The 21,842-nt window shown below is 35.6% G+C and overlaps 1 protein-coding gene across 5 annotated transcripts in view; it reads left to right on the top strand.

Annotated features, from left to right (window-relative positions):
- LOC131551374 (cadherin-18) overlaps positions 1 to 21,842 on the top strand; it is a 225,939-nt gene that overhangs the window by 177,895 nt on the left and 26,202 nt on the right. For all 5 annotated transcript variants that reach the window (XM_058794302.1, XM_058794298.1, XM_058794300.1 and 2 more), the window contains 3 exons: positions 6,237 to 6,373; positions 10,915 to 11,036; positions 13,965 to 14,082. In XM_058794302.1, the coding sequence (XP_058650285.1) occupies positions 6,237 to 6,373; positions 10,915 to 11,036; positions 13,965 to 14,082 (377 nt within the window). The remainder of the gene's footprint in view (positions 1 to 6,236; positions 6,374 to 10,914; positions 11,037 to 13,964; positions 14,083 to 21,842) is intronic.

The following is a 21,842-nucleotide window of genomic DNA, read 5'->3' as shown; positions in this document are numbered from 1 at the left end:
TTATTTTACTTTATTAACTCTCTACTTATCTGCATATTTAGCTTTAATTATTTAAATTGCTATTCGTAATATGTATACTATTTTGTAAAATGTTTTATTTAAAGCCAAATGCTAATGTTAAATAACTTTGTGCAATTATTATATACATATATGATGAGATATTATTATTAATTGTATTATTAAGGTGAATATGCTTACTAATTTGAATATTACAAAAACAAGTATGTCTAACCTGTTAGCATGCGTGGCTATTTGTGCAATTCATAAGTCACCTGCAATAAACCCACAAAACACAATTTGCTTGAATTTGCACTAGCAAATCACTACTGTTTGTATAGGAGTTTATTAAATTGTTGTGTGTATGCGCAAATGCAATGCTATAGCAAAATAATCTGACATTTTTTGTCTCCCTCTCCCCCGTGCCCTCCCATTTCTCACATCTCTCTGTAAAGGTCGAATTTAATAGGATGACATTGAGTTGATATGACATACAAGAATCTTTTACTGCTTTGACTCTCTCTCTCTCTTGCTCTCTCTATGGAGGATATTGTTAATTAGAGTAGTTAAGGCACCCCATGTTAGCAGGGTAGTGAAACACTGCTGCCAAAGGCTCAATTACCTCCACACACTCTAATGAAAGAGAGGTGTGAGCAGGCCAGCTCATAAAAACATCATTGCTTTAGTGCTGATATCATGCTGCCTGCCAAAGATGGATTCAGAATAACTACAATTCCTGTTTCATCACACCTGGAAAACACAGCATAACTGGTGTTACTTATTTATTTAAGCCTATATGCAAAATAAAAATTAGAAAAAAGTTGTAAAAAACTTTTTCTATTTATACATATTTTATATATTTATCATATTGAAAATTGAGAAGATAGAATTAGATAGAAAAATCTATTGAAAAAGCACTCTGGAAATGGCACAAAGGTGATTATTCAAATGTAGATCAATGTTTTAAATGTATATAATTATGCAAATATGCAATATGCATTAACCCTGGGTTTAGAAACGGACAGTGAGAAATATGTAAATCAAACTGCTTAGAATTAATTACTGACTGGAAATAATATATGAAGTGTGAAATATAACATCAAGATAATGTATGTTAAGTGTGAAAAGTCTAAAAGAATCATATTATATATAAATGAAAGTTTAGTAAACACAAGAAAATGAGGATTCTTACTAAGAAAGGCAATGTTGTGCACATCGTAGTCTGCAGAACATGGAGAAAATAACATTTGGATGACATGCAAGCAAAAATAAAATGTCAGTATGTTCCTTTCACTAGCAGTAAAAGGCATAAAGTGTACAGTATTCATTGTTATTTCTCTCTCATGTCTTATGCAGTCAAGGACAGTGCACATTTTCTAGTGGTAATGAGATATGACCTGTATGGTTTATTAGCATCTCTCTGTACTGGTGGTTTGAGGACGTGTGTTTTCAAGCCATCTTTGAATGAACCTTCACAGTCCATGCGTGACGGAGAGGTCGTAACTCTTGCGTTGTGCAAATTCTGTGAATCTCATTGGTTGATTTGAGTGAGTGAGATCCTCAGTTTCACACGAATGTTTTTTTTACATCAGAATTTATCACTGCTATAAATAAATAAATAAAATGCATAGGAGAAAACAAGAGAAAAGTCTCATAAATAATCCCTGGCCTCTTTTTTTAGTCTTATGTTGAAGGATAACACATTTAAACTTTTTTTTTTTTCAGTCCATTTATTTCATTTCTGTTCCCCCGATTTTAATATGCACTTCCCATTAAAAAAAAAACAAAAAAAAAACAGCATTTCATTTCCATAGAAGAATTCATACTGCAGCATCTCCATTAGCATAAAATAAATGGCATAGAAGTTTGAAAATCAGCATTAGCGTTATGGAAAAATAAGCAAGGTCACTGTTATATCCTTAGTTTCGTTCCTAACTGTTATAATGATGCATCTGATCATTATCATATTTCATGTAAAGCATTTGTCTCCTGAGACATTGCAGGGAAATTGTTTTTAAAGGCATATTCTTCACAATAGACACCCTGTTGTTGCATTAACAGGATTTCAGGATGAGCTTTTGTGTTTTGCTGAGAAGATTTTTGAGTTTCCTGTATTTCCCCCTAGTTAACATGATGAAAGCTACTAAAAACAGAAATCATTTGTGGAGTACTTACGCACATATGCCTTTTTCAGCAAGTAGATGGATGGCGTATTAAAATATTTTAATTTATTATTATTACTATTATTATTATTATTGGCATCTTCTAGCTAACCCAGCCATGCTGACCAGTAAACATTGATCCCTGTGACACAAAACCAAAACAGCAGAACCACAACTAACTATCAAGAACCAAAATTCAAATCTTATGGTTACATAAAATGTTAACACTAATTTTGGCTGCCATGCACACTCTGGTATTTCTTTAGGAAATGCAAATGTGGTTTAATTTCACATTCATACTTGGAAAGGAAATCTGACAGTCCTTTTTTTCAGCGTCTCTACCAAGCATGTCACTTGAGGATTTGTTAATTATGTCCAACTAATGCTTCTCTACTGCAGTTTTCCTCCTTGCACTTTTCTCCTGTGGTGTTTCTTTCTTTCTTTCTAGAATCGTGTCAGATCTGTTATCTAAAGTTGTGATTCACTGTCATTTCACCTGGAATATTATTGTAAATTTACATTTACATTTAGTTATTTAGAAGACGCTTTTATCCAAAGCGACTTACAAATGAGGACAATGAAAGTTCAATAGAATTGCAATACACGTAGCAATGTTTTCTTGTTTTTTTTAAAAAGAAAAAATAGTAAAGAAAACAGATAGAATAGAAAAAGAATAGAGCAAGCTAGTGTTGGAGGCCTTTTTTGCTTTTGTTAATTGCATAATAAATAATACACTGCTCAAAACTCGCATTTGAATAGTCAGTGCCAAATTCTTTAAATATGAAAACATACTTACAGTCTGTGAGTCAGAAGCGCCAGACTGTCCTTGCAAAGTTGTAATTGCCCCACTTTATAGAAACATTATTTGAGCATAGCTGGCAGGCTACTCCCAGGTTCAGGAAATAGTCATCCGTAAAATGCGAAGCACACACTCTAATATTTGGGTTGAACTGTTCTGGAACAGTGTTGTAAATGCAACTTATCCACTGATTTCTAGTTGTGTCCTCTTTTGGAAGGCCAAACAAAGTAGTTTCGCTTTCACAACGAAACACAGCATCTCCACTACATGGCAGCAACAATAATACAGCAAGAATAAAAGTCCCGCCTTCTTTCATTGCGTATACATTTGGGCGGTGTTTTGCAAATCTCCCACCGTGACGTAGAAACGTGGGGGCATGTTTAAATGAGCCGTTTCAGGGGGGTGTGATTGAGTCTTAACTTTTATAAAGAATATCTCTTTGGTTTTGAGACTTTACTCTTTGTAACTTCAGGGGTCTTATCTATGCACAAACACCTTGTAACACTCCAAAGAGAAAGGGAAACTTGAAATCGCATCATGTGACCCCTTTAAATTTTCTTTGTAAATTATGAAACTTTATGTAAAAAAAAAAGTGTCCCGCATTTCCATATCACTACGAAACCGTGTATGTTTTAGTCCATTGGCTGAGACTGACTTTAACTACACCCCTAAATTTATGATCAGGAAATATTCATGTGTCCCCTCATAGCTACAAGGTGTGAGTAGATAGGTTTCATCATTTTGAGGTAAATGTGTTCAAAAGTCTGAAAAATCTGTGTTTAACTTTAAGGAACGTCACTACCGAACACCTTTTTTCTGCAATTAAGCACACTTTTTTGGGAGTAATTCCATAGCATTTAGTTTTTATATGTGTACCACTGTTCAGAGCTGTGCTAGCTAAGGTTCAGAAGTATCTAAAATTGTCACTACTGAAACATTTGGGGGGGGGTTATTCCATAAAATTGTCACTACCGAAACATGTCATCATTGTTTCGGTAGTGACAAAAGGGAACACATCATTCTCATATTTGGGGGAAATAAACAAAATTTTAGTACAGTTATGCCATTTTTTTATTTTAGTATGTTTTAGTAGTGTTTTAGTATGCAAGTTAAAATTCTGTAATATGATGCAGTCACTACCAAAGCATTACTGTCACTACCGAAAATGTGCTATCACTACTGAAACATGGGATGTTTTGTCAAAAATGAACTATACTGAATTATCAGATGTAATAATAGTTTTTGGTTCAATGTATATTCAAACTAATGAATCTTTAAAGGTGCCATAGAATGGAAAACTGTATTTACCTTGGCATAGTTGAATAATAACAGTTCTGTACATGGAAATGACATACCGTGAGTCTCAAACATGATTGTTTCCTCCTTCTTATGTAAAGGCCCGTTCACACCAAGCACGATAACTATAAAGATAACGATAAAGATATAGTTCTAAAAAGCATTCTCAATATTAAAAGTTAGCAGAGTCCAACGATAAAGGCACAGAGAAACGATATCGTTGGAATCACTTTCAGAACGATTTTTTTCCAGCCAATGAACGATACAAACATTGATAGCCAATCAGAATCCATCCTGCTATAACAAGCTTGAGAATTTAAAGTGGCAGACGCGTGTGCGCGCAGAATAAACAGACGATATAGTTCGCTAATATCGTTATCTGTATAGTTATATTTATAGTTATCGTTCTTGGTGTGAATGGGGCTTAAATTTTGTGTATGCAAAAGACCACAGAAAAATAGGCGAATCAGAACATAACACAGACTGTGACGTTACAGTTGGGATCACTAATATGTACGCCCCCAACATTTGCATATACCCGCCCATGTTTTAGATCAGCTGCCAGCTGAACCTGCACAGCCGAATCATCAGAAGTTCTGCAGGTATTGTGAAGAAACAAGCGAGGACAACAGCGAAAATGGCAGATCATGGAAATAAATAGTATGTTCCAGGCTGTGCAGGGATGGGCTGGTATCTGTATTCAGAAAGGCATGGAAAGCAAATAAGACGTTCTAATAAAATAACACGAGTCACTAAAGGGACATGGTTAGCTTCTTGCTAGCGGTAGCCTGTTACATTGCAGTACACAAGATTTCACTTACCACATAAACAGAGTAAGGAGAGATGACTGAGGATGATGGCGAATGATTTACAGATCCTGAGCACCACTGACAAGCATCTGACCTTGTAAAATGTGTGGTAAGTACTGCTGCTCCATAGTATAAACAGAGTACGTGCGATCGCGAATCTCCAAAGTGAAACTAAAAAGCAATCGTGCATTCGAAAGCAGTTTCAATGCCCCACATATTAATAGAGGCTCCCTGATGCCCGCATTTTATGTACAGTATAATTACCCAACGCGAGAAAGGATTGAAATATATATTTTCGCTGTGTTTCCTTCTTGCTGTGTGAGCTACTGAAATGAGCCGCACTGTGAAACAGCCAATCAGAGCAGAGCTCAACATTATTATTCATGACCCTTCCAAATAAGGTAATAACAGACCATTTCATTCTAGGGACAAATCCAAGGGTTGTAAATGGACATGTAAAACCGTTTCTGGAGAATTTTTGCCCTTACCTTATTCTATGGCACCTTTAACTGTGAAATAAGTATGATCAACTTGTTTGCCTTTTACAAAGAAAAAATGAATTAAAAAAACAACAAATCTCATAAATTACACTTGAAATATTGTTAAATATTGTTATTGTTTTCCCTTAAATATTGCAATCAAAGTGCTCACATCCGACAGGCCAAAAGCTCAATGTGACAAATTTGGGGAGAGGATAACTATTCCAAAGCTTTCTGAAAATATAATATGAGAATTAATTGCACAGTTACTAGAAATGTGTACCTTGGATATTATACAATTTACTTTTTTTGGAAAAATACAAATATTTTCAAGACGTTTTCAACTCTGACTTTGGACCAATTCTGTTAAAAAATAAAGTAAAATTCAGTATTATGAACTATATTTATTTATGTACAATTACTCATACTGTGGTATAAGCTTTTGGTCAATATAATTAAAAAGAGTTGATATAAAATTAAAAAATATGTCCCTTTAGGCTGAGCTTGTAAAGTCGTAAGTCTCGCCACACATGAAGTTGGCCGGGCTTCATGACCCTGTCATGTATAGCAATACAAGCTTTTGGATAATCATGCCCATCCCAGCTGTCTTTGCTCTTAATGCCACAGCCATGATGTAGAGGGGTGAAAAACGGAAAGGCTCATGCAGTATTCATGCTCTCTCTTCTATATTTAGGTATTTCATCGAGCGGAGAGAAGACAAAGAGGTGTATTTCGATATCGAATCCATCAGCGGAGTCATTAGAACTACTCAGCTCCTGGACCGCGAGGATACGCCCTGGCACAACATCACTGTCATGGCAACAGAGGAAGGTGGGTACCAGAAACCATGCTGGTTGAGCTTTAATAACTCGCAAATTAGTTTGCCAAGACAGTCTCGGCAATAAACACCTTGTGTACTCACGAGAAACGAACTGCAGTTCTGTTTATAGTCAAAGATCGCACCTCTAAGCACATAAGGAATAGTTAGCTCAGAAAGGAAAATTGTGTTTATTTGCTAACCCCTCATTGTGTTCCAAACCCATGTGACTTGCTTTCTTCTGTGGAAAGAGAAAAATGCAGACTGCTGGTTGTTGGGGGGAAGTCCAGAAGTACTGTAAAATATCATTAAAGTCATCTAAATGGCTTGTGTACTAGATGCAGCTATACAGTCTGAATGTAGTTTTAGATGTTGTTCACTCATAATTTTCCCCTCCAGTGAACTATTAATTTTTGTATCCAGATCATTGAACCAGATCAGTCTGATTTATGATTGAATCTTTCAGATCTAGTTTTTTTAACCAGGTTCATTGAAAGATCCGACTTAGATGAATGATTAATTCACTGACTGGACATTGGCACTCTTTTAAACATGCTAGATGTGAAGATTGAAAGCCTCTTCTGTGGTCAAAATTAATTTTTCATGTTGTTAACATGTCTAGCTGGTGTTCTTAATACGCTTAAAGAAATTCCATGTGTAAATTCATCAGTCAACATTTGCTCCTTAACATGACAGTTTCAAAAAAGCAGTTTGATACCCGTTTCCAACACCACAAGCATGTAATCAATCCTGTCAACTTGTGGGACGGGGCTTTTCATATCATTAGTGAATGGGAACATGGTTTGTGTAACATTAGCAACACATTATTAGGTTTTTGAAGTCAAGCCAAAGGTTAATGATATCAATTACCATTACATGTCTAACATTGTAGTGCGATACATAAATACATGACTATTCTTATAGGTGGACTAGTAGACGACCCTGTTTAATTTGCTCTTCCTCTTCTTCATCATCAATCAGTTTCTGGTTCAAACATAATTGGTTGAATTAATCTAATATTGGCACTTGCCATTGTGTAGCTTTTACTACACACACTATGGCAGTAGGGTGGAGGTGGGTACCAATTTGCATATTAATGTGTCACGGTTGTATTGAAGCCATTTTACAAAACCTCTAAAATTAGAGAAATGTTTCCAGAACTGATGGCATATATACTTGGTAATAATATTGAATCCATAATTAACATTAACGTTTTTGTTTTATTAAAAAAAAATAATAATAATAATAAAAGACTGCATAGGTCATTGTATGTATTTTCCCTCTGAAATAAAATATCACTAGAAAAATGTTTAAATATGTAATTTGATTATTAAAGGTGTTTTTAAGCAATTAAATTAGTGACTAGAAGAAGACTTTTTGTGTTGCAGTGTAAAAATTTAGCCTGTCTTGATCTTGTGTGTATTTCCCTACTAGAATGGGTGAAATGAAATGAAACGATTTTTTAAATATGTAATATTAATTATTAAAGATGAGCTTTTAGGGGATTAAATTGGTCACTGTGGGGGATTTTATTACTTTACTGTGTATTCCTCATACAAAGCTCATCATATGATTTCAGAAGATGTGCAATATAGCTCACAACTTTATTCTGATATGCTGCTTTTATGCCTTTTTTGATGCTTTCTAATTGAATGGAAAATAGCAATCAGTGAAGTCTGCAGAGTCGCCTTTTGTGTTACGCAGAAGCAGGTAATACAGTTTTGGAATAAAATGAGGGTGAGGATATGACAACAGAATTGAAATTTTTGAGTGAAATACCCCTTTATCAAACCCACTCATGCAAAAGAACAAAAACAGGGAAAGATTGGGAGTATATAATCTCCCAGATGGTAAAAATCACAGGCGGTAATGTAAATGGAGTCATGTGACTCTTCTGCAGATTTTAGTAATTACCCTTACACCCAGCACCAATGACACACATTCAGTCTTCTATAAGATAATCATATTCCACATTTATCCAGCATGTGAATGAAAAATCACACATCTCTTTAACCTCACTTGTTTTCCCTAGTCAGCAATGAGTTCAAATGGAGACTTTGCATGAGTCTGCTGCTCAGAGATATACATTAACCTCCTCGAGAGCCTCAGAAGAGATCTTAACTGTCTCAGACTGTGCTCAGATTGGTGTTCATCGATATTTCTCATCCAGTTCATACATGCATTTGGCAGATGCTTTAGTTTGCTGTCCTTTCAAGGTATATTTTATAACCACATTATCTAAGATATACAGCACTATACTCTTACTTCTTGTCTCATTTGTCTTTTGAATATGATATTGAACATTTCTGAGAATCACAATCAAATCTGAGCTATGAACATGCAATACAATATTCATCTGTGTAAACAAAAAACAAACAACCCTAAAGGTAAATAAGCAAAATGACAGAACACTATATCACATTTCTGATGTTGTTTTGATGTGTTTGTGTTTAACTTTGTTGTATGCAATCAAAGATACATTGAAGGGGGTAGTTTTTTTTTTTTTTTTTAACTAATGGTGTGTTTGTTGCCATGGCGATGGCTTTGCCATTAAAGGCTTCAGTCTCAGAAATGTGGGTGTGAATTCATGTTAGAGTGCTCGTTAGTGAAGATGACGAGGGAGAGGAAATCACTTGGCCTGGATGCTTATAAGGCATCTCAGCAATTATATGCTCATTTATTGCATTTAACAGTAACTCTGCCATTGACATATATCATGTTATTTTATTAGCTATGTCTAGTTGTGGTGCATGGAAGTTCTGTATTATAAAACTGATAGATCTGGCTTTTTTGTCAGATTTTAAGACAGCCTATATGCTAAGCTCACATCACAATAGAGCACAACAGTGAGAGACAACTTGTTTTGGTTCACAATTTCTTAAAGAAAAGTGTTAAAAAATAAAATAAAATTAACTAAACCACCATCAACAGAGCCATCATGTTTTGTTTGTTTTGAAGACAATTTTGCAGAGTGAACTCTTGAAGTGTTGCCATGTCCTCTTATTATAATCTCATAAAACTCATAATTTATTAAAATAAAGCTAACATTAAGTTATGGAGTTAATAAAGTAGGCAATGGCAGATTGTGATATTTTGGTTATTTCCAAGATAAACCATTTTGAATGTTATTTGCATTTTTTTTTTTTTTTTGGCAACACTAATGAGTCAAGACATACCTTGCATGCCGCACATACAGAAGAGAGACACAACTATGATATGCATTAACAGCTAGTTGTTCATTTCACTATACACTGTATAGAATTTTTGTAAACATAGTTGTCACTTCCTGAATTTTCAATTTAGCTGTAGAATTCTGTTGTCACTCCTAGTTTGACAGTGCAAATAAATTGACTTGATTACATTGTTCACAGTGCTTTATGGAGGAGTGGGTGGTCACTGCTGAGCACTTTTCTTTTTTCTTTTATAATACTTTTTTTTTTTTTTTTTAAGTTTTCCTGAGATCACGCTTTTGAAATCGCACATTGTTGTGGTTTCTTCAGAAGCAAATACTTTTGAGAAATGAGCTTTGAGTTCATGGAAGATCTATAGAAAAACCCCACCTACCCCTGTTTGGATGTCTGTCTTTTTTCTTTTTTTTTCTTTTTGGAATATCATAGTTAATAAAAAACTGATATGTGAGTCTAAAAGATGCAAAGTAAGTTCAAAAGATGCTAACTGAATGTAGTTTATCTTGTTAATTACTCAATGTGTAATTGCACTGAATATTTTTTTTATCCTTGTTGTGGACCTGTTTTTTTTTTATTTATGAGCATTATAATGTCTTGTTAATTTCTGCGTTTTTGCATTTATAGTGTTTTGATTCAAATTAATTTAATCAGTATGGGTGCGACTCACTGAGAATTGCTATTAGATGATTTAGCCAATTTGTAAACAAAATTAGCCGGATCCCACCCAGGGATCAAGGAGTGCATGCAAATGTACTTTTCGCCAAGAAATTGCAGTTCAGATGTGTGTTCTTTTGAGACAGACTTGATAGAAATTTGCATAACCTCTGTTTGCTGATCAGAAATTAATTGGTTATTTCCATGTTATTTGTTTATCTGTTTTTTTATGTAATTTGATATTCAGCTAAACTACATTCCAGTTCCTTAATGGCCCAGTCCACATGGAACCATATGGTTAGTTTGATTTAGTTTTCTGCGGATTTTCATTCAGAATCAATGAAACAATGTGAAAAAAGTTTGAACCATCTAATATCTTAAGAACTATGAGAAATCATGCTTCTCATGTGGTATTTCCAAGTGATTTTTGTTGCTTAAGCACTTTAAATGCACCACAGATGGGTTTAATGTATGAATAAAGGGATGGATCGAAGAGATGATGGGTTTATTAATGTTTTAATGCATAGATGAATCTCCATTACCATTATCTTCTGTTCACAAAAGCTGCTTGATGTTCCTGAAGAACTTTCCTTGTAGCTCAGATATATATATATATATATATATATATATATATATATATATATATTTTTTTTTTTTTTTTTCAGATAAGCTGATGTTTTTCCACGTGCTCCCATGTTTTCTTTTGTTTTCAGACAATCCCAGTCTTCAGAGCCACGTGCCTGTTACAGTGCAGGTCCTGGATGTGAACGACAATCCTCCAATGATCAACACAGAAGACGAGATCATCATCTGTGAAAGCACCAGAGCAGGACAGGCAAGTCCCAAGACAGTCGAACTGTTTCTCTGTCTTGCTTTCATTCCCTGTCAGTGAACGCGAGGGAGACGAGTCTCCTTAAAATGAACCTAACAACTAAAGTAATGAAACAGACTGCTTTTTACTTAGTAATAAGCATACTTAATATGCATGTAATGCATAAATATGTATTTGTGTGATTAAAAATGCAAGCAGTTACTGTATTAACAAATGTTAAGTTGGTCATCTGAAAGATTATAATATGGGTTTGATCAATATGGATTTACATATTGCACAGAAAATTCCCTTACAAACCGCGACAGTTCCCTGCCATGAATGGTGTGGAGAAAAAAGCGTGAATATTTAGAGGGGCTGAAACAGAAAAATGGAAGGGGGTTATATGAATGCTAATCATCTCTCAATGAGAATAAAAATCTGATCAACAAAGCGTGACAGCTCTGACTCACTAAAGCACACTCCTATTTTCCTACCCACACTTTTCCATTTAATTTTGAAATGCTGTTTTTCACCAGCAGCCCAAAGAAAGAGAGGGATGAGAGCGAGAGAAAATGAAGGACAGATGAGGTCAAGCCTATTTTAATATCCCCGGTGTTCGCAACATAAAACAGTACATCCAATTCCAGAAATTATCCACAGTACATTACGGGAGTAGCACATTAAAGTGCTTCTGTGCACTTTTCATGTATTTTAAGTGGAATGTGTACTTTCTGCACCACTAGAATCATCAAATTGACTTAAAAATAAAGACCATTTTCAAACAGGTGTTGCAAACTCCTTCCCTGCCTGCTATTGGTTGGAAAAACAGATGGTCCCGCCCTTAGAATCACATCATTTGTTGTTGCTGAGTGCGTTGGTGGAAGATTCAGCTGGTTCAGAGTTCAGCTGGTGTCTATGTACAGTATATATGTGTATATACAAGACTGACAGTAAAGACATTTTAAAACCATTATTAATTATTGAGCACTAATAATAACTGCAACAAACCAACATTAAAATGATTTCTGAAGGATCAAGTGAAATTTAAGATAGATACATACATATATATATATAAATAAATAAATACATAAAATAATGAATAAAAAGTAAAATTAAAATCATTTATAATAATTTCAACATTATGTAATATTATGATAATATTAATAAATGTTTCTTAAGCAGCAAATCATAATATTAGAATAATTTCTGAAGGATCATGTGACACTGAAGACTGAAACTCAGCTTTAAGCATTGTATTGTATTGTATTATATTATATTATTATATTTAGGGGTGTCCTCGACTAAGGATATAGTCGAATCAGAATTGTTGAATCTTGCCGATTGTTCATATGTTTGGGGGCGGGGGCAAAATACATTACCAAGAGTCAAGTAACGTTAGTCAGACATTCGTCAGTCATAAATACTGATGTTAACACACAGAGAAATTGTGTAACGGACGCCTCGCAGATACAAACAGGGTAAATAATGTTTTATGTTTTGATTAATAGATAGTAAACATTGGCCGGCCGCATATCATGTTGTTTATTACTTATCAGAGCTGATGAAACTGAAGATTTGCACTAAATAAATCCAAATAATTCACACATAAGGTGAAATCAACAGATGCAAGAAGTATTCGATGAAGCCCATGTGCATGTTTACTCTTAACTGTATAGAGATTTTCACGGAGGAAATTAACAATTATCCTGCTAATTTTTCAGACTTTGAAGCATAGCCTACAGCCACATAAACTCCACGCGATCACTTAAATATGTGAAGCTGTCCCTCGTTTTACTTCATCGTACGATCTCATGAAGTTTTGTTATATTGAGAGGATTCGCGAGCCTGCACTGGACAAAAATAATCCTTTTGATTCTCTCCAGAGCACAAACACAAATATACGTTTGTCAGATCTGATTCGCCAGTATGATAGTGAATAGATAATATCTCAAGTTTTTCAGCACCTATGTTTACAGCATCCAAAAATCTAATTAGAACCGGCTGAATTTTTTTGAAATTTTGTACCCTACCTGATCAAAAAAATCCGGTAGTTATATGTGAAATCAGACATTGAGCACCCTATATAGCCAAAATGGCATGATCCTCCTTTCGTAACACCTCTGCGAATATTCGACTATTAGATTGGTAGTCGAATAAGGCTTATCCTTTCGAAGCATTTAATCTTTGACTATTTGGGGTCACTCCTAATTATATTGTATTGTATTGTGTTACATTATGTTATGTTATATAGTTTATTATCCTCAACCAATAGTGTGAGGTTTAGTGCAGGACTATCTGTTTTCAGACTAATGGCAGACTGAGTGTTTTTCTATAATTATCCTATAAATAAATAAATCAATAATAAATTGTAAAATGAAACCGATATTGATATAAAAACAAAATTATTCACGAAACATTTCCAGTAATTTACAAGCATTCATTTTAACAAATGGCATTTTATAATTTCTGGTTTCACACAAGTGAAAGGCAATCCAATTAAGATCTCCTTCGGTCTGAACCTCTTCAGTTGGAAGGTATTGCTCTTTGCAGGGAGTAGAGCACAGGGATGTGCAACTCATAATGGACAACACTCAAGGAATCAAATGCTTGCCGGGTTTCCAAGACAACTCAGACCAACGAACCAGCTGGTTTTGACGCACAAAGCACACAGCATCCTAAAGCTGCTGAGATGCCAGCTGAGATTTCTCTGGAGGAGAGGAGGGGGAACAGAAAGAATCAAGCAAAACTATGTTCTGACCTTTTGAACCCTGCTGAATTAGACAGTTATTTAGGATTTGGGTATTCCACATGGTAAACTGGTGAAATCCATATATACTGTACAATCCAGGCATCTTAACAACAGAGAGATCCAAAAGCTAAATCAAATCTAAGAAAGTTCACTGTGAAAAGAAAGTGTTTCTCATGTCTCTTATTTTGTTCTGTTGATGGCAGGTCATTCAGACAATCACGGCTGTGGATAAAGATGACTTTGCCAATGGAAAGGGATTTTCCTTCTCTTTTCCCGGAGGAGTTCCTGCCAACCCTAACTTTACAATGAAAGACAATGAAGGTATGGATGGAGGATGCAAAAAACACATTCATTCCTTCATTTACATATTTGCATGTTTTACAGTCAAGGAAAACTTGAATTTCCTAAACAGCATGGATATGTGAATTCCTTATTATAGCTTGCATGAAAATGGCATGCACAGTGAACATCTTCTGAATGCTACTTTGTGCCTTTTGCCGTAATGGAAGAGAATATTAAACTGCACACATTAACAGGAGCCCATTAGGATTCCCACACATTTTGACTAATGAATTCCAATGACTTTTCCAGTTGTTTGTGATTATCAGACAAAGATTTTTAAATATCATTTTATAGACACTGCACTCACAAAGAGCAACTAGCTGATGAAATATTTTAGACTTGTTATTATAGCTAGAAAAATGTATGTTCACTACAAATATTTCAAAAAGCCCTGTAAACCTTGAATATCCTGACATTACCAGGGTTTCTATAAATATGCAGGAGCAGACTTACCCATTAGGCAAAGATAGGCGACTGCCTTGGGCCCCCAAAAGCCAAGGGCCCCCTAAAATTCTTTTCATATAGGAGATGCGCATTAAGCACAGACACGCGAACGGTTGCTGTTTACGGTGTTTATTACCACGACAACCGTCTGCATGTCCGAGTTGAATGTGCTTCTTGTGTATCCTGCTTGCATCTGAAGCTGACTGCTGCATGAGCGCAAGGTCTCTCTTTCCCAGCGTGCACACACCTCTCTCTCTCTGCGCTCTGTTCAGCGAGCGGCTGAAAGGAGCTATGCTTTCAGTTAAAACACAGATATGTTACTTCTCTAATTTTACATGCAAGTATAGCCGAAAACACAGCACAGCTATTGTCTTTATCTTATGTGTAGCCTATTTGACTTTATCAGACGACGGCACGATTATAAATCAGGATTTTTGTGCAGATTAACATCTTGGAAGGGAGAGCTGGTTATGTAGTCTTAATGGGTCTCGTTTCAGTCACTATTTCATATTCATGCCGTTGTCTGACAACAGAAACAGTAAAATATTTTAGTGAAAACAGTTTTATTGAGAATTTAGCTGCATCAAAATACAGAATGTGGCACAGAGAGGCAAACAAATGTAATAATAAATGATAAATGTACATTTTGCATGTTCAGAAGAAGTGAGCTGCCCTGTCGTGCGAAAATGTAAACAGATTTGTGTCAGTAAATTGCTCAGTGCAAAGAAAGAGAAATAATGGGAACCTGGTATTTCTATGTTCTTTTTTTTTTCATTTGTCTTATAGACACTTTTTCTGTTAGTAAACATTGTGACATTTTTTCTGTGGGCGGGGCATAGCTGGAGGCAGAAAGATTCCACTGACCGCTTCACTAACGCTAGCTATGAAGTTTGTTTACCTTGTTTTTTTAACAATGGCTGGAGAAAATCCGATTTTACCTGCATATGTAAGGTCACTCACTGTGCAGGACCATTATTGTTATTGAAATAAGTTAACTTTAACGGACAAAGTCAGATTGGCCGACCCTATGCTCATTGATGGACGATCTGACAGGATTACCTCCGACTGAGTGACTCGAGTCGCATATAACGTTATGCCGAGTTCACACTGCACAATTTTCAAAATTGTCGGATCGCTGTTGTTTTCACACTGCGTAACTATCTGGGGTAGCATTCAGTCGCTGCTGTGTTCACACTGCACGATGGATCGGCGACAGGGGCTTTCACATTGCACGATTTCACAATAGGAAGAATCGCCGACAACTCTGATCCGCAAACTACGTGTCACATCAAAACACACGCGAGAAGTGATAAGGAAATAACGCGAGAACCCGCATGCGTCAGACAGTTCTCGAGCACGACTGGAAGTATTAAAAAATATATAACCCACAAATTGTCTGTGCGGTGATTTCCAGCTACAAAAAGAAAAACAGATTATGCAGGAGAGAGATGCAGGGAACAGGGATTGTGTTCTGCAAAGAGTAGTAAATAATAATTTTGCAGTAACTGTTATGCTGATGTTGCGGCTGGTCAAGCGTTTGTGCTTGTTTCTGTATGATATAATTGTACATATTAAAATACTGATATGGTCTAACTCCTCACCGAACTTACCTCTGCCCTGTATCTTTGTCTCTCATTGGCTGAAGGTCATCGCCGATGTAGTTTTCAGTCAGAAATCATTGCACACAGCAGGATTGTGAATCGCCGACAGCTCCAGATGATATTTAGCATGTCAAATATTTCGCAGGGGCGTCGGTGAATCACACTGCGCGATTGTCACTTTGGTGAACAAGCTCCGATTTGCCTCCGATATCAGGCATTTGTCGGCGATTTATCAAAACCTGTCGGCGAGTGAAAAATCGGGCTAAAATCGTGCAGTGTGAACTCGCCATTAGAGAAACCTAATGAGTAGTAAAGAGAAACTCACCTGTGTCTATCTAGTCATGAAGATGTACATATATTTCAACTTCAGCAGGCTATTTTTACAGCTAACGTTACGTGAGAGTGAACTGGGCCAAAATACAAAAAGTTAAACATTCAATGTGATGGATATATTATTTGAAGATGTATGTATCATGGCCAAATAGTTATTTTAAAATATATACATCCTGTAAATTATGCAAGTTAAGTTTACAATACTTTACATACAGTACATTTAAAGGAAGATGTGAATAGTTTCTAGAAATAAAAATTCCAGAAAATAATTTTGAACTTTCTGTATTTGATTATTATTTCTTACTAAGTTCTTAGAAAGTCCAGCCACTATCAATCACAACAATTACAGATGATTAAGCATATAAATCGTCAGTTTGTTGTTTTACACACATGCACACAGACATTATTTCATAGTTGTGAGATGCATAAGAAATCTTTAGACACGTAACACAAACCATAATCCATAACAACAAAAGACAATACTTTATTTAACCTTTTCTGATAAGAAGTGTGCGCTGCAAACGCGGGCATTTTTGACGATAGTTTCTGTCCAGTCCGCTTGTTTTATCTCGTTTAACCACAGCTGTCGTCGTTTTTTTGTCTGGGATTGGCAGCAGGTATGCGATAAAATTTCAAATCGGAACCTGTACTACGTCGATTCTTGCATCCAACATCACAACAAGATGATGTTTTAAGCTCCTTATGTAGCCGAATCTGTGCTGGTTTGAATGGGCCGCCTCCAGTTTTCCCTTTGTTTTGCCTCCAGCTAGCGCGGTGACGTAATCGTGACGTCGGCGCAAAAAGGGTCTATAGACATGAACAAGTTCTTTGAAAAACATCTATGACCTACGAAACATGTCTACTCTTCATGCTCTATGTTAACTATGGTTTCACTAATAATAAACATATATTCCTTAAAGCATCCATATTTGTCCATACCCATGTTGATTAGAGTATTAAAAACTTGAAAAGTATTAATTTAAGGTACATTTAGAACAGATAAAAATGTGTGATTAAGTTGCCATTATTCGCTAGTTAACTCATGACAATCATGCGATTAATCACGATTAAATATTTTAATTGATTGACAGCCCTAAGTTAAAATGGCTAAAATTGAATGTAGGCTTATGCTGGTAACTCATCAGTGGACTTTCCTCATCAATATAGGCTATATTTTTTCACACATTTCTCATTCTCACTAATTCAAGTTTTTATATGAATGAACCTCTGAAGGGAACCGATTCTCTTCAGAAAAATTTCGATGGCATTTTCATTTTACCTGATAAAGTATAATTTATGAGCTGAGCACTGCTTTGTTAACAGCCGTTACTGGGGAAACCGCTATATTTCTGATGTTCCAAAAGCACCTCCTACTGGCAGAAAATGAATGTGCATTTTCAATAATCCAGTCTGCAGTTTTTGTTCAGAAAATTCACCCACATAAATCCATTTTAAATAATGTAATAATTTATCCCTTTTCTTAAAAAAAAAAAAAAAATGGTTTAAAGGTTCATTTGTGAGGTTTATCATTTTATAATTTATTTAGTTTTTTGTTAAAACTTGTATCTCAACGGTAAATCAATTGCTATTTCATGGTCCACAACACGAAAGAATAAAAGTGTCTGCTAAATGAAATAATCCTATTATAATATGTACATGAAAAATGTAGAAACACTGGACACAACTATGGGGCACCATTGTGCAGCAGCAAGCATCACGACAAAAAAGGAACCTCAAGGTTGATCAAGGTAAATGTGTGCAAATGTATAGGGCCCCATTCCTATATTTGCTTGGGGCCCCCAATTCACTAATTCCGCCCCTGTAAATATGTATGCATTTTTAAGGGGCGAGGGGGGAATGACTGGAGAATCTTCTTATATGATCAATAAACTTCCCTGTTGATGTTGACCAAAATTTATGTTATAATTAAATGTCAACTGCAAGCTTAAGAGAGACGATTGATGACCGTTTAGATGCAGACGGAAGTAAAATCCCTTATGCATGATTAATGGGTGCTGAGAAGTTAAATCAATGAGCTGTAATGGCATTTCTTTCAATAATCAATGTCACCATAACACTAGAGTTGTTTATTGCTCTTGCTCTGTTTTTTCTTGTTCTGTGTTTGTTTTAGGCATCTACACTACCAGTCATAAGTTTTTGAACAGTAAGATTTGTAATGTTTTTTTTAAGAATTCTCTTCTGCTCACCATTTGATCCAAAATACAGCAAAAGCAGTAATATTGTAAAATATATTTACTATTTAAAATAACTGCTTTCTATTTGATTTGATTTTAAAATGTAATTTGTTCCTGTGATCAAAGTAAAATTTTCAGCATCATTACTCGTCTTCAGTGTCACATGATCCTTCAGAAATAATTATAATATGCTAACTTGCTGTTCAAGAAACATTTATTATTATTATTATTATTATTATTATTATTGTCAATATGAATGGACAGATCTAAAGATCAGCATTTATCTGAAATAAAAAGCTTTCATAACATTATACACTATACCATTCAACAGCTTGTGTCAGTGTGTATATATACATACAGTGCCCTTTATTTTTATCATGTTAGTGCCCTTTATTTTTTGTTATGTTGCTGCCTTATGTTAAACTGCTTTAAATTACTTTTTTTTCACCCTCATCATTCTACACTCCATACACCATATTGACAAAGCAAAAACGGAATTGTCACAACTTCGTAAATTTATTACAAATAAAAAAACTGAAATAAGTATATTGCATAAGTATTCATACCCTTAACTAAATATTTGGCTGAAGTACCTTTACAGAATCAAATATGTTTGGGTATGATGCGACAAGCTTTGATCATCATCATTTGGCAATTATCTGCCATTCTTCTCCTCACCTCTTCACCTCTCAAGCTCTGTCAGGTTGGATGGAGGCAGATACACATTTTCAGGTTTCTCCAGAAAGTTTGATTGGGTTCAATTTCAGGATGTGGCTGGGCCACTCAAGGACATTCATGGAGTTGTCTATAAGCCACTCTTGCTGTGTGCTTAGGGTCATTGTCCTGTTGGAAGGTGAACCTTCTGCTCAGTCTGAGGTTCTGAATGCTCTGAACTAGGTTTTCATTAAGGCTATCTCGATATTTTGGTGCATTGAGCTTTTCTTCTACTCTGATGTGTCCCTCAGTCCCTGCCACTGAAAAACACCACCACAGCATGAGGCTGCTACGAGCACACTTTACTTTTGGGATGGTACTCTGCAAGTGATGAGCAGAGCTGGTTTCCTTCAAACATGAAGCTTGGAATTGTGGTGGTTCAGACCAGAGAATCTTGTTTCTCAGAATTTGCCACAGGTTAACTTCACTCGAAGTGTAGTAGCATCTACAAGCTATATGAAGGCTCCTGAGCTAAATTTCAACTGTCCCAGATAAGGGTATGAATACTTATGCAATGGAATCATTTAAGATTTTTTAATTTTTATTAAATTTGCAAAGATGTTAAAAACCTGCTTTTTGCTTTACAATTATGGTGTATGGAGTGTAGATTGATGTGGAAAAATATATATATATATTTAAAGCAGTTTAACATAAGGCAGCAACATAAAACGTGAAAAAAAAAAAATGAAGGGGTATGAATACTTTCGCAAGGCACTGTGTATGTGTATACACACACACACACACACACACACATATATATATATATATATATATATATGTATATGTATGTGTGTGTGTGTGTATATTTGTTTTACTGTTTTAGCTGTACTTTGGACCAAATAAATGCAGGCTTGGTGAGCAGAAGAGACTTCTTTAAAACAATAAAAATCTTACTGTTCAAAAACTTTTGACTGATAGTGTATGCGACTTGAAGAATATTGGTTTGTTTTTAATCATTTTCATTGATTTAAGTCAACATGCAATAAATCTTTTCACTTTCCAATTGTTTTTTTGGGTTGATTGTTCACCTCATTTAAACCCTGCATTAACAAATGTGCAGTGATTTGCCAGTTTTACCTGGTCTTCCAGTCTGGTCAAGCTAAAAAAAAAAAGCACCTAAAAACTTGCCAACAGACCAGCTGAGACCAGAAAACTGGTTTATGCTCATTTTAAATGTGTTTACGAACTGGCACCTTTATTCTTCTCTGTGGCAATATCACTTATTGTGACTCTGTAGCACCTTGGGTGAACTTTAAAGTGATTGGTGAAGTTTTTGTACTCCTCCAGCCACCGCATTTCCAAAATGCAGCTCAAGCATGGTCGGCACGGTTTACTTCCCTCATCGCTGTCCCTCACTGTCGAAGAGCACCGGTATTCATGGGATTATGGGTCTAACCTCACACAGTAGTTCAGTCCCCGTTGCTGTCGAATGAATTACCAGCTCCCTAAACTCCTGAACTGACGGCCTTAATGCAATACTCACAGATAGCTTCAGGCTGGAGGTTACCATGGAGACCGCTCTTATCCGAGGTGTGCTGCTCTCAGGTCCAAATCTGGACCCTGAAACCAGTAGGGCATTGAAGAAAGGATGGGGAAAAGGGGGTTAGAAATCAGTTTCTGAAGGATACTTTATTAAGTTTTTATTAAAGTTCATATTTATTTTAATTAGGGTTGTCAATTTAATTAATGAGAGCTAGATTTAATCAGCTAGACATAGAGCATGTATGTATGTATGTATTTTTCAAATCTGTTCTACTTTTAACTTGCCTCAGCTTCTTAAAAAGGTGACGCTCATGGTGTAAGATGCTTAAAAAACAATGAGACTTGTACAATAATTTTAAATTCTGCAGAAAGATTACCGGATTACAAAATGGACTGATATGAAACATAATATCAAATAAAACAATATTTTGACTTTTAAAGCTGTTTTACTAATTCAGAGAGTTATAATTAGGGATGCCCCGATCGGTGGGCCGGAGACCGGCATCGGCCGATAATTACATTTTATGACTCAATCGGTAGGCCTACTCATACATTTGGCCGCTCTCACGAACCGATCGCAATTTGATGACGTCAATGCGTGACAACGTATATGATGCATGGGGACATATGCTGCAAGTCATCGCTGGTATGGAAATGCTATGACGTTTCGAGAAACAATGAAAAATTGTTTTAAAACAATACAAAAACAAAAAAATGTATATTAAAAAAAAATGTAGTTAATATTGCATCATTTATGATTTATTTTGTCCACCTGCGACCCACCCGCAAATAATCAGAATGCATTTTTATTACCCGACCCGCGGATTATCCGCAGCGCCCGTGGATAACCGTGATCAAACTACTCCGTTTTGTTCTTTTAGTAGTTTAAATGTTTCAATTTCTTTTTTCCTCTTCAGTCTTATATTGGACAGTATTAAACCATATGAGTTACATCAGACTTCTCCATATT

This window comes from Onychostoma macrolepis, chromosome 12 (genome assembly GCF_012432095.1).
Source record: "Onychostoma macrolepis isolate SWU-2019 chromosome 12, ASM1243209v1, whole genome shotgun sequence".
NCBI lineage: Eukaryota > Metazoa > Chordata > Actinopteri > Cypriniformes > Cyprinidae > Onychostoma > Onychostoma macrolepis.
Note: the sequence above shows the minus strand (reverse complement) of the source record. Positions and strands in the feature narration are given on the sequence as shown.